Consider the following 12,637-nt stretch of genomic DNA (forward strand, 5'->3'; position numbering starts at 1 on the left):
GACCATCCTCATCATCACTTAAGTACTATACTGCTAAATCTGAGGTTCAAGTCTTGCCAAGCTCAAAATAAAACACTTTAAGACCCTTAGTCTCAACTTTATCACTTTCAATTTTTTCTATCAGTAGATGACTTTAATCTTTGTTGTTGTTGTTCATGATATAGATACAGAGAACGGTGTAAAGTATACACAAATGCAATGCTTTGTTCCTTCAAATCAGACATAGAAAAAAATCTTAAAAAGTACTAGGCCAGGTACAGTGGTACATACATATAGTCTCAGCTACTCAAGAGAGTGAGGAAGGACTATGGCTTAAGCACAACCAAGTGTGGAGGGGGGTATATTTCTAATGTTTTGGAGATACAACCTGATACATAAAACAGAAGAACACATAAATCCTAGCTCTAAGAATCTTTTAGTAATGATATTAAAAAGTATCTATTCTTTGGTTTCTCATCTATATACCAAACCCCTATGGACTGTATAATATCTAAATACAATGGAAAATGAGGACAAAATGATGAACATACAGTAGGAAATCAAAAGAAGCCCAGTGCTGGTGGCTCATGCCTGTAATTCTAGCTACTCATGAGGCTGACATCGGAGGATCCCAGGTCAAAGCCAACCCAGGCAGCAAAGTCCATGAGACTCTGGTCTTCCATCAACTACCAGAAAAATTTTAAGTGGCCCTGTGGCTCAAAGTGGTAGAGCATTAGCTTTGAGTGAAAAAACTCAGGGAGATAGATCACCCATTTCCTGAGTTCAAGCCCCATGACTCACCAAAGGGAAAATTTGTTCCCTATCCTTCATTTCTCTCATGTTACAGACTCTTCAAAATGATACATCATTCAAAACTGTCTGGACTGAATTATCATGAAAGGCTAAAGACAAGTCAACAAAATCCAATCTATTTTTTTTTACCTGGAAATGGATGCCTGGAAACTAACTCTTCTGGAAGTCCAAGTTCTCTGCCTAAAATTCTTACTTCATCTTTATGAAAATCTTTCAAAGGTTCTATTACTTTTCCCTGTAAGAGACAAAAAGGTCAACCAACACAAGCTAGCCATCAAAATGGCTTCAAAAACAAAGGGCAGTAAGTGACTGACTTTCCCTATTATTATTTTCCTTCAACAAATGTCAGACTGGGTATGGTGGTATGTACTTATAACTCCAGCACATAGCCTAAGGCAGGAGAACGGCAAGTTCAAATCCAACCTAGGCTACATATCATGTTCCAGGCCAGTCTGAACTACTCTGTGTCAAAAAAAAACAAAAACAAAAACCAGACAGATAGACACAGATAGATATAGAGAAGAAATATAGATACATAGAGAGAGGAGATATAGAGCAGAGAAAAAAGAGGAGAGGGGAGAAAAAGACAGAGAGAGAAGAGAAAAGGGGAAGAAGGGAGGTAGAGAGGAGAAAGAGGCGAGAGAGGAGACAGGAGAGGGAGGGAAGAAGGGGAGAGAGGGAGGGGGAAAGAGAGAAAGAAAAACAAAGATACTACTACTTCACAGCCACTGGGGTGGCTCCAATTAAATGACACACACATTAAAAAAACTATCATTCAAATAAATATAGTAAATGATAAGATGTGGAGAAATGAAGTTTTTGTGTACTATTGGTTAGACTGCAAAACAATACAACTGCCATAGAAAACAGCAAAAGAGCTAAAAGTAGAACTATCATGTGATCCAGCAATTTGCCTCCTGCTCTGTACTCAAGAACTAGAAACATGTAAACCTCGCTCCTCAGAAGGCTGAGATCTGAGGATCACAGTTCAAAGCCAACACAGGCAGGAAAGTCCGTGAGACTCCAGTTAACCACTGGAAAACCAAAAGTGGCACTGTGCCTCAAGTGACAGAGCACTAACCTTGAGCTGAAGAGCTCAGGGACAGCAGCCAGGCCCAGAGTTCAACTGACACCCCCCCCCAAAAAAAAACAACTGGAAACAGACATGGAATAATATATGTATGAATCACTATTCAAAACATTCAAAAAGTGAAAGCAATCCACATGTTCATTCATGAATAGTTTATGCCCACACAATGTTACATTATTCGGCAGTCATTAACAGGAAAGAAATTCTGTCATATACTACAACATGGATGAATCCTAAGGACATTATGCTAAGTAAAATAAGCCAGTCACACAAAAATAATACTGCAGGATTCTACTTATATAATGTACTTAAGGTAGTCAAAAAGTGTTAAAAGTAAAAAAGTGGGAACCCAGATGTCCAGTAATGAGTGGATAAATAAAATGCAGTATGTCCACACAATGAATATTACTTGGCAATGAAAACAATTTCTGCAATGTAGTGGAACCCTGAGAATACAGTAAGCGTTAAGAACCACAGTCATGAGTATGTACCCATTACATAAAGGATGTCCAGAATGAGTAAAAATATAGACAAAAATCAATTAGCAGACGGTGGTTACTCAGGGCAAGCAGGGGAATGCAGGTGAGAACAGAGGATGAAGAGTATCTGCTAATGGGTGTGAAGTACCTCTGTGTGTTCTAAACTCAAGAGGTGGTGAGAGCTGCTTGGTGGTGGATATGGGAGGGAGGAAGAGGAAAACTCCTTTGTGGAAGTTTCCTAGATGTTTACCTCTTCTCTCAGCTTTCTGATTAGTTCTGTGTCATTGTGGTGTGTCTTGATGAGTTCAGCCTTGCCGCTTGCAACTAAGGATGCACTTTCAATCAGATCAGGCCGTAAAGTGCCTTGAGCAAGGAACACCTCCTCTGGTTTTAAATTCATCTCTCCAATCACTTCATTGGCAATCTAGAACCAACAGAAGACTAATGTTGAACCCTCAGGAAACAGCAGCATTTCATATATCCAATGCAATTTCTCAGTGGCCATTTGCAACCCCAAAAGGAAATTAGATCCACCAAACTCTAAAATCAATTCCTAAGAAGACATGCTTTTACATGATTCTAAAAAGTTAGCAAACATTCCTTCATGAGATTGAAATCTATAGCCACTGAAATTCCCATGGGCAGAGACCAGTATCAACTGAAAACATATTATTAAAAGCAACTAAAACAATAGCTTAGCAACATTCTTTTAAAACATAAGTTCCTGAGCCGGGCACCAGTGGCTTATACCTATAATCCTAGCTACTCAGGAGTCTGAGATCTGGAGATTGAGTTTTGAAATCAGCCTGGGCAGAAAAGTCCCCATGAGGCTCTTAACTCCAACAAACTACTCAAAAAAAAAAAAAAAAAAAAGCCAGAAGTGGTGCTGTGGCTCATGTGGTAGAGCGCTAGCCTTGAGCACAAAGAGGCTCTGGGACAGAGCCCAGGCCCTTTCAAGCTCCAGGCTGGCCAAAAAAAAAATTCCTTATTTGTCAATATACAAAAACAATATATAGTAAAAGTCTCAAACACACACACACACACAAATCAAAATGGCAATTCTGTTATTTGATATAGTATACAATAAAACTACTAAAAAAATTCAGATATGTATATATATACACACACATATATATACATATATGTATATATCTCACTCTTGAGGACACTCAAAGTACCTTAACAAAAGTATCACCAATGATTTTCCTTTTTTCCTCAGGGCTGGTAGTCATATTTAATGTCTTGCTAATTCTTTTCCGTGGGGTTCTGTCTTCCTCTGATATTGGCAAAGTAGTTGTTCCATTGTAGAAGGAATGAGCAGCATTTATCACTGGGAGAGATGGCAGACAAGTTAGAAACTATTTCATTTCTTTATGCTAGAAGGAGTAAGTCAAAATACATAAAGAACATGCAGCCGGGCAGTGGTGGCTCATGCCTGTAATCCTAGCTACTCAGGAGGCTGAGATCTTTAAGACTGTGGTTTGAAGCCAGCCCAGGCAGAAAAGTCCATGAGACTCTTATCCCTAATAAACTACTCAGAAAAAGCCAGAAGTGGATCTGTGGTTCAATTGGTAGAGTGTTAGCTGCCTTCGGCACAAAAGCTCAGGAAGAATGCCCACACCCTGAGCTCAAACCTCAGGACCTACATGCATGCATGCACGTACACATACACTCAGATCTAAGGTCTTATTACTATTGTCCTTTAAAAAAAAGGTATTAGTTTTAAAGACTGTCATGTTACTCAGGACAGTCCCAAACTCCAGAGCAAAAATGATCCATCCTCCTGCCTCCACCACCAAAGTAGCTGGGATTACAGGGGCACATTCCACACCTGGTTGACTAGACTTCCAATCTGCCTTCTCCATATAAGCCTGTCTATATAATAAGGTGTATACCGTGTATATTCAGACTGCTGGAGAAGGGTGTTGGTAGCTGTGTGCACAAGTGCAGGTATAAAACAAGAGAGGGAGGATAACTTTAGAAGAGAATACAATAGTAGCTGGAAAAGGGTGATTTACCAACTTAAGTGTAACAGTAGTAATAATCACAATAGCAAATTTTTTTCTTTTTTTTTGGTCGGTCATGGGGCTTGAACTCTGGGCTTGGGCACTGTCCTTGCACTCTTCCGCTCAAGGCAAGCGCTCTACCACTTGAGCCACAGCACCACTTCGGGTTTTCTAGTGGTTAATTGGAGATGAGAGCCTCACATATTTTTCTGCCCAGGCTGGCTTTGAACCGTGATCCTCAGATCTCAGCCTCTTGAGTAGCCAGATTTTACAGGTGTGAGCCACCAGCACTCAGCACAATTTTTTTTTATTAGGACCTGTCTTGGACAAAAGGAAATTACAGGAAGTGGCGTTGTAGCTCAAGTGATAGAGCACTTGCCTTGAGCTGAAGAGCTGAGGGACAGCGCTCAGGCCCAGAGTACAAGCCCCACGACCACCAAAAAAAAAAAAAAAAAAAGGAAATTACAATTCAAAAGTTCAAAGTATTTTCTGCTGTAAGCTTATTGAGAAATGCAATTTGTTAAGATAATGTGCTCACTGTGAGAAAAACTTTTTAATTTTTTATAAAAAGTTTTTTATTGTGAAAATACTGTACAGAGGGGTTACAGTTACATGAGCAAGGTAATGAGTACATTTCTTATCAAGCATTGTTGCCTCCTCCTTTGTTTTTCCCCTACTATCCCTCGCCTCCCACCTCACACAACTACACTGTCCCCCCCACCACCACAAAAACTCTTTTCTATCACATTGTATTGGCTTAAAAATTCCTGCTTTGTAAAATAAGGGAAACCATGGGACCTTTATTTCTTTGGGCTTGGCTTACTTCACTTAATATAATTTTTTCCAAGTCTTTCCATTTCCTAACAAATGGGGCAATGTCATTCTTTCTGACGGAGGCATAGAATTCCATTGTGCATATATACCACATTTTCTTGATCCATTCATCTACTGAGGAGCATCTGGGTTGGTTCCATATCTTAGCTATGGTCAATAATGATGCGATAAACATAGTTGTGCTGGTAGCTTTAGTATGGTCTTGTGATCATTCGAGTAAATGCCCAAAAGTGGGATTGCTGGGTCATAGTGGGGAGCTCTATGTGGAGTCTTTTGAGGAACCTCCATACTGCTTTCCAAATGATAAGATGATGTTAGGGGAAATGAACCCAAGATAGGGACACAAGTGGTTTTTTTTTTTTTTTTCTTGCTATTGTTTCTAATGTATTTATAAGGTACTGTGTGATTTTTTTTTGTTGCTTTCTATGTCCCTCCCCCACGGTATAACCCCTGTTTTCACTGTATTTGATATTGGTATAATTTAGGGAGGGGAAGGGAAGTGAAAAAACAGATTATTTAAATAGGGATATAGGTTGACCCACTGCAACAATGAGATGTACAAGACACTGTCGAAAAATGAACTTTACAATTGGGGTGGAGGGTAGGGGGCGTGTGGAGAGTGTAGTTAAGGAAGTGGGAGGGAAGGGATGATAGGGGAAAAACAAAGGAGGAGGCAACAATGCTTAATAAGAAATGTACTCATTACCTTGCTCATGTAACTGTAACCCCTCTGTACAGTATTTTCACAATAAAAAACAAAAAAAATTCCTGCTGTAGTCTGGTGGCTCTTGTTAAGGAAAAGAGGAACTGCTTCAGGACAAGAAAGCACTTTTAAAAATTAAAGTTTTGTTTTAAACTACTTTCTTTTCAAGATGGAATTACGACCTGCCCCAGACTGTTTGAGAAATAGTAGAAGACCTGGGTATGTTTTGACATTACTTGTGAAATGTTAATCTTACTTCATCACCTAATGTAAATACATTTTTACCCTATTTAGCCAATCACAAGCAGATTGTGAACCTAAGCTCAATCAGTATGAGCAGAGGGGCAGGTACTGCTGACAGACTGCCTGCTGTGTGCTTGCTTGCCAGATTTTTGGCTAATGGCGCCCCCCTTCCGGGCAGAAGTACATGTTGCCTTACTGTGAGAATTCTTTTTTGTTTCTATACCTCTGACTCCAGTAGTTATTGGAGAGTATATTTATAACATCACTTAAGTAACAAGGCTTGATGTGATTAAAGCAAGCCCCATATGTACATTAAGTTTTCAGTAGTTCACTAATAAATACCTTTAACTTGAATCCCAAGCTTTTTGAGGGCCTCTTCGACAGACTGGCTTTCCCGTTTTCTCATAAAGCCATTATCAATGTGCACAGCAATGACCTGATCTTGGTTCAAAGCACGATTTAGCAAAGCTGTACAAACAGTTGAATCTACACCACCACTGAGCAAAACCTACAAGGGAAAAGAAAAGGGAAAAAAAATATCAAAGAAAACAAAGGAAACACCATCACCTGTATCACCACCTACAAGTACTGGCAGAACCAAAGTTGTGTATAAAACTAAAAAGCCCAGAAGCATCACAGCATGTTCTTAAGTCCATGCAGACAACAAGCATGTTCTTAAGTCCATGCAGACAACACTTAACAGCCATCTTCAGGAATTCAGCCCTAGGTTCCAACCTTACTGCCCTAAGTTTAACACCAACAGATGACAAAGAACTTACCAAAACTTTTGACGTGCCTACTTGCTCTTTGATCTCTCGAATGCACTGAAGTTCTCTGTTCTGCACAGTGAAGGTCCCACTGCACCCAGCGATATCATAAAGGAAATTCTTCAGTATCACCTTACCATTTTCTGTAAGGCCAACTTCAGGGTGGAACTGCGCGCCATATAATTTTTTAGATTCATTTGCTATACCTTTATAGAGAAAATAACCACCTATTACACTATTTTCGTTTGACATTTTAATCAAAGAGCTTTACTGCTATACCCCAGTGGTTCACGCCCACAATCCCAGCTATTCAGGAGGCTGAGATAAAAGGATCACAGTTCAAAGCCAGTTTCAAAGCAGGAAAGTGCATGAAACTCTTATCTCCAATTAACCACCAAAAAGAAGTGGTGCTGTGTGGCTCCAGTGGAAGAGCCTCAGATTTCATCAAAAAAAGCACAGAGTCAGCACCCAGGCCCTGAGTTCAAGCCCTAGAACCAGCGTAAATACAAATAAGAGTTTTATTGGCTGGGAATGTGGCTTACTGGTAGAGTGCTTGCCTAGCATACAAAAAAATAAAAATAAATCAAAAATTTTTTATTGTAAAAATAGTGTACAGACGGGTTACAGTTATATGAGTAAGGTAATGAGTACATTTCCTATTGAGCATTGTTACTTCCTCCTTTGTTTTTCCCCTACTATCCCTTCCCTCCCCAACCAATATTTTTAAAAGAGCCTTTCCTTTATAGATTTCCAATAGCTTTTGTGACTCATTATTCATGTAAACAAGTCTAGAACTCAAACTAAAACCAATGCTTATTTCTCAAAAAAGCAGAAGATAAAATAGTTATTACAAAGAGGCAGACACTGCTGGGCACAGGTGGCTCATGTCTGTAATCAGGAGGCTGAGACCAGAAGATCACCATTCAAAGCCTGCCCAGGCATACAAGTCCTCATGAGACTCATTTCCAATTAACAACCCAAAAACCCGAAGTGATGCTGTGGCTCAAGTGGTAGAGTGCTAGCCCTGAGCAAAAGTGCTCAGGACAGTACCTAGGCCCTGAGTTCAAGCCCCACAACCAACAAAAAAAGAGGCAGACAGTAAATGTTCTATGTCCTTGTGGGACTTAGGTGGTTGTGTTTTTACACTTTAATAATATAGAAACCATTCTTAGTTCCTGGAAATTCACAATTGGGCTACAGGACAATAAGTAGATCATGGTTTGCTAACCCTGGTTCACAAAATGTGCTGGATGCTTAGAAAAACCCAGACCACTAAAAGCATAATACTGTAGGAAGATGAACAGTTTTCAAACTTACGTTTGGCAAGTTTATAATATGATGAACATTTTAAAACCAATTTTAAGCCAAACCACTAACTTCTGATAATACTTTTAATATTAAATTCTCTCAATTATTGTCTTTTTAAAAAACAGAGAAATCAAAAGGTAACTAATATAGACTCATATGATTACTCTGACAAATCTTTAAATCAAATCTGCAGATTGGTTTTACCTGCTACAATGTTTCCAGAACGTGCCACCACCTTGAACCCATCAGCTACTTTGTCCACACTGTCTCCATGTGTGAGCAAAACAATCTCTTCCTTCTGAAGGCCCCTAAGCAAACAAAAGTGCAATGTCACAAACAAATCCTAATGGAACATATGAAGGATAGGTTATTTTGCTTCACAAATATCTTATATGTAGATCAAGAGAAAAAAGTCCTGCCATCCTGAATATTTATTCTACATAGGACCAATAAAGAAAACTGAATCTCAGAGAAAGAAATCCATACAAACTGAAACAAATGTTTGCAGCTCCACCACACAAAGAAAAATTCCCAAAACAATAAATATTAACATTACATTTCTAACAAAATTTAAGAGATATCTACACTACAACATTCCATCTAATAGTCTTTTAATATTGATATTATTCTAGCTACGTATGTAAAGTATAGATATAAATTGTAGGTTAAAATAATTTTTTTTTTTTTTTTTTTTTTTTTTTTGTCGGTCGTGGGGCTTGAACTCTGAGCCTGGGCGCTGTCCCTCAGCTCTTCAGCTCAAGGCTAGCGCTCTACCACTTGAGCTACAGCGCCACTTCCGGTTTTTTTCTGGTGGTTTATTGGAGATAGGAGTCTCACGGTCTCTCCTGCCCGGGCTGGCTTTGAACCGCGATCCTCAGATCTCAGCCTCCTGAGTAGCTAGGATTACAGGCGTGAGCCACCAGCGCCCGGCTAATAAAAATTATTTTTAAAAAAAGAAAAAGAAAATAAAAATTATTACTGTAATTAGTAACCAAGATTTGGCTAAGAGTAAGAAGGCACAAAAACCAGAAAAGTCAGAATAAAAATTCTATGATCTTTCCATTCGTCTGTACCTAGTAGAATAATATATAAAAATCATTCTTCACCAAACAGTCAAAAGCAGAAACTTAATGTTGGCAGCATAAGACAGGCTTCCGAGACAACTCAGTCTTCCAGGCTGATTCACATGAGTCTTTCTACTCCTAGTTAGCTTCACACCATTCTGGTTTGCTTTCTGGGCACTTAAGTCAAAACCAAGTAAGACAAGTACACCTGTGTGGCTACAAGTGTGCCTTTAATTTTGTGAATTAAAGAACTGCCAACTTTGAAAATAGCATCACCTCTACTTAAACCTCCTACCATCCCTCTTCATTTGAAGATAAAATACCTGAATAATGAGCATGTATTATCCACGCTAATGCTGAAGACTCCATCTTCTCTAACATTTTTTTTGTGTACAGTACCGCCAAAAACTTTATTCATCATCTGCTCAAAGAGAAAATCCATTGAGGTAAATGAGAATCAAAATAAAAACTCAAGTCATTTTGTTATGCTGACTTACTCATATTCCTCACTTTCCAAATACCCAGTATGTTTTCCCCAAAAGACATAGTCTGATAAACATAGGTAACTCAGTAATATTGTATGTAATTATTAAGATATGTTTATAAGGACTGGGAATGTGGCTTAGTGGTATACAAGCCGGATGCTGGTGGCTCACACCTATAATCCTAGCTACTCCGGAGGCTGAGATCTGAGGATCATGATTCAAAGAACCAGCTCAGACAGAAAAGTCCATGAGACTCATATCTCCAATAAATTACTCAAAAAAGGCCAGAAGTGGTCCTGTGGGTCAAGTGGTACAGTGCTAACCTTGAGCATATTTATTTGTTAAGAACAGAACTTTCTTCTTAAGTTAGAGTTTAATTAAAAGCATATTAAAGTTTAAGAAAATGTCAGAGCAGACAAAGACTATAGAATGAAAAACCTAATTCAGACAAGAACAAATTCTATGAAAACAATGTGAAAGTCTGTGCTTAAGTCTCAGAGAGGTGAGGCAGGGAATCTGCCTTCCAAGGAAACACATCTATCCAAATCCCCCACCCCTGTCCCCTTATACAAACAGCTCTTCTTTCCTGCCCTCCATAGTCCATCTTATTTATTTACATATGCCCAACGTTCCCACAACAGATAACTACATGTAAGATCTCTGCAAATGTTAAACATGGATTCATGCAGTCACTCCCAACTTAGATTGGAACAACTGTGTTCCACAATAGGCATCATTAATCTATGTCATTAATATATGAGGTCAAAGCACACGATGCAGGCTAACTCAGTGCCCAGCAGAGGCAGCTCTGGGGCTTGGTAAATGTTCAGGGTTGTAATTCATAGTAGCAAGTTATTCAAAACACCTTCTAGGCTCTACTTAGGCACAATGAAGGTTTGAGTTATGTCTAGCCATAAAGAAACCTGCTAAGTATTTCCCAAATGCAAGACTTCAGACATAAAACTTTTTCTGCAGCAACTTAGGAACACTGCTAGAGTCTAAGTAGTTCCTTTGCCTCCAGTCTTGTCCATTTTCTAGTCCACATTCTAGAAATTCTCCAATGTGATCTACTAAAATGCGAGAGTAACTGTGTTAGCCTATGAATATATTCTTCACAGGCTCTTCAGTATCTACAGCAGGGATTTTTAAGTTTTTCTGTGATAGAAAAGAGTGAATAAATATTTTCACCTCGTAACTCTCTAACTGGGTCTGTGGCAACATACTACTTCCAATTATAGCTCAAAAGCATCCACAGACAATACTGAAAGGAATCAATTTGTTGATATTTATATTATACTAAAATATTTATAGACAATAAAATTTGAATGTCATCACATGCCACAAAAATTTTTGTTTGCAGTTCATGGAAAATGCATAGTAGGCCAGACCTGGCATGCAGATCCCTAGTCTACAGGATAAAGTCCAAATCCTTCACATTATCAAACACAAGACTTGTCACTACAAATTTCATCCAATTTCCATTTCGATTCTCATCTTTCCCTTCATTCTCTCTTTAAAACATTCACAGTAGTATTCTAGAAACACATGTTCTCTCCCAAATTTCTGTCTCAGCCTCAGGCAGGACAGTCATTCACATGCACTGAATGAACACTGGATGCTTTTTTCATCCTCAATGAACCTACTGCACTTCTGCCCCAATAAATTTGTAGTTCACAATTAGATAACCTAAACTGTTTTAACTCTAAACATAATTTAAGAGCCTACACAGTCTACCTTCTTTCTACAAAGCCAATGGCTTTGAAAGGCACATATGTCCTGAACACAGTGACTCATGCCTGTAAAAGATAGGAGGACTGAAGTCTGAGGCCAGTGAGACCCTATCTCAAACAACAAGGCATTGCTACACATCACTAATATCTATGTGTGAGGCAGACGTAGGAAGACATTAGTATGAGCAAAAGCAAAAGCTAACAACCCTACCTGAAAGATAAGTAAAAAGAGGTAAGGATATGGCTCAAGTGATACAGTGTGCTTGCCTAGCAAGCAAACACCTTGAGATCAGCCTCTATACTACCAAAGGAATAGGGAGGGAGATATTAATAATGACATTCTACTTGTCTGACAGATCTTGAATATTCAACATTAAAGTAAGCTAGAAAGCCAAAAGCTAGAGTAAAACACAAAATGCTACTGAGGATGTGCAACATCAACTCTTAAGCCCTGGACAATGTTTTGTTACAGGAAATACCCAGTTACTCCTTACCATGGATTCCCTATAACAGATCTGTTCTGTCCTACGAGTACAGCAATTCACAGTTATGTACAAACATCTCACTAAATATCTAAATAGACTAAAGAGAGACTACAATGCAGCATGAGTTTCAAAAAACATCAATGTAAGTCATCAGAGCACATCTTCGTTCAGTGTACCTGCATGCCATAGCAGATTCCAAGAACAGGCTTGCCAATCGTGAATATTGCTGGATCAAACCAGGGGGCATCTTCAGCATACACAGAATTGGGTCCTCCAGAGATGATAACAGCACTGTGCATGAAAAGAAGAATCAGAAAGGAATTCTAACTGTTCCTCTTAAACAACTTTATTCTGTGTGTGTGTGTGTGTGTGTGTGTCTGTGTCTGTCAGTTTTAGGGCTTGAACTCTAGGTCTGGATGCTGTCCCTGAGCTCAAGGCGAGCGCTCTACCACTTGAGCCAAGCACCACTTCCAGTTTTCTGGTGGTTAATTGGAAATAAGAGTCTCATGGACTTTCATACCCATGTTGACTTTGAACTGAGTTCCTCAGATCTCAGCCTCCTGCATAGCTAGTATTACAGGTGCCCAACTAACAACTTTACTAACAACTTTATTCTTGAACCTCTTAATACCCTAAATAAGCCTCCCATTG

The 12,637-nt window shown here is 39.0% G+C and overlaps 1 protein-coding gene across 1 annotated transcript in view; it reads right to left on the reverse strand.

The window, feature by feature from the left end:
• Positions 1–12,637, reverse strand: part of LOC138812149 (GMP synthase [glutamine-hydrolyzing]) — a 38,310-nt gene that overhangs the window by 10,386 nt on the left and 15,287 nt on the right. Inside the window, exons 3-10 of the mRNA XM_070000075.1 lie at positions 12,163–12,277; positions 9,610–9,707; positions 8,427–8,530; positions 6,927–7,120; positions 6,490–6,655; positions 3,540–3,691; positions 2,612–2,785; positions 922–1,027 (exon numbers count right to left, since the gene is read on the reverse strand). Of these exons, the coding sequence (XP_069856176.1) occupies positions 922–1,027; positions 2,612–2,785; positions 3,540–3,691; positions 6,490–6,655; positions 6,927–7,120; positions 8,427–8,530; positions 9,610–9,707; positions 12,163–12,277 (1,109 nt within the window). The remainder of the gene's footprint in view (positions 1–921; positions 1,028–2,611; positions 2,786–3,539; positions 3,692–6,489; positions 6,656–6,926; positions 7,121–8,426; positions 8,531–9,609; positions 9,708–12,162; positions 12,278–12,637) is intronic.

Source organism: Dipodomys merriami, unplaced genomic scaffold (genome assembly GCF_024711535.1).
Source record: "Dipodomys merriami isolate MVZ:Mamm:240054 unplaced genomic scaffold, mDipMer1.0.p SCAF_56, whole genome shotgun sequence".
Lineage (NCBI taxonomy): Eukaryota > Metazoa > Chordata > Mammalia > Rodentia > Heteromyidae > Dipodomys > Dipodomys merriami.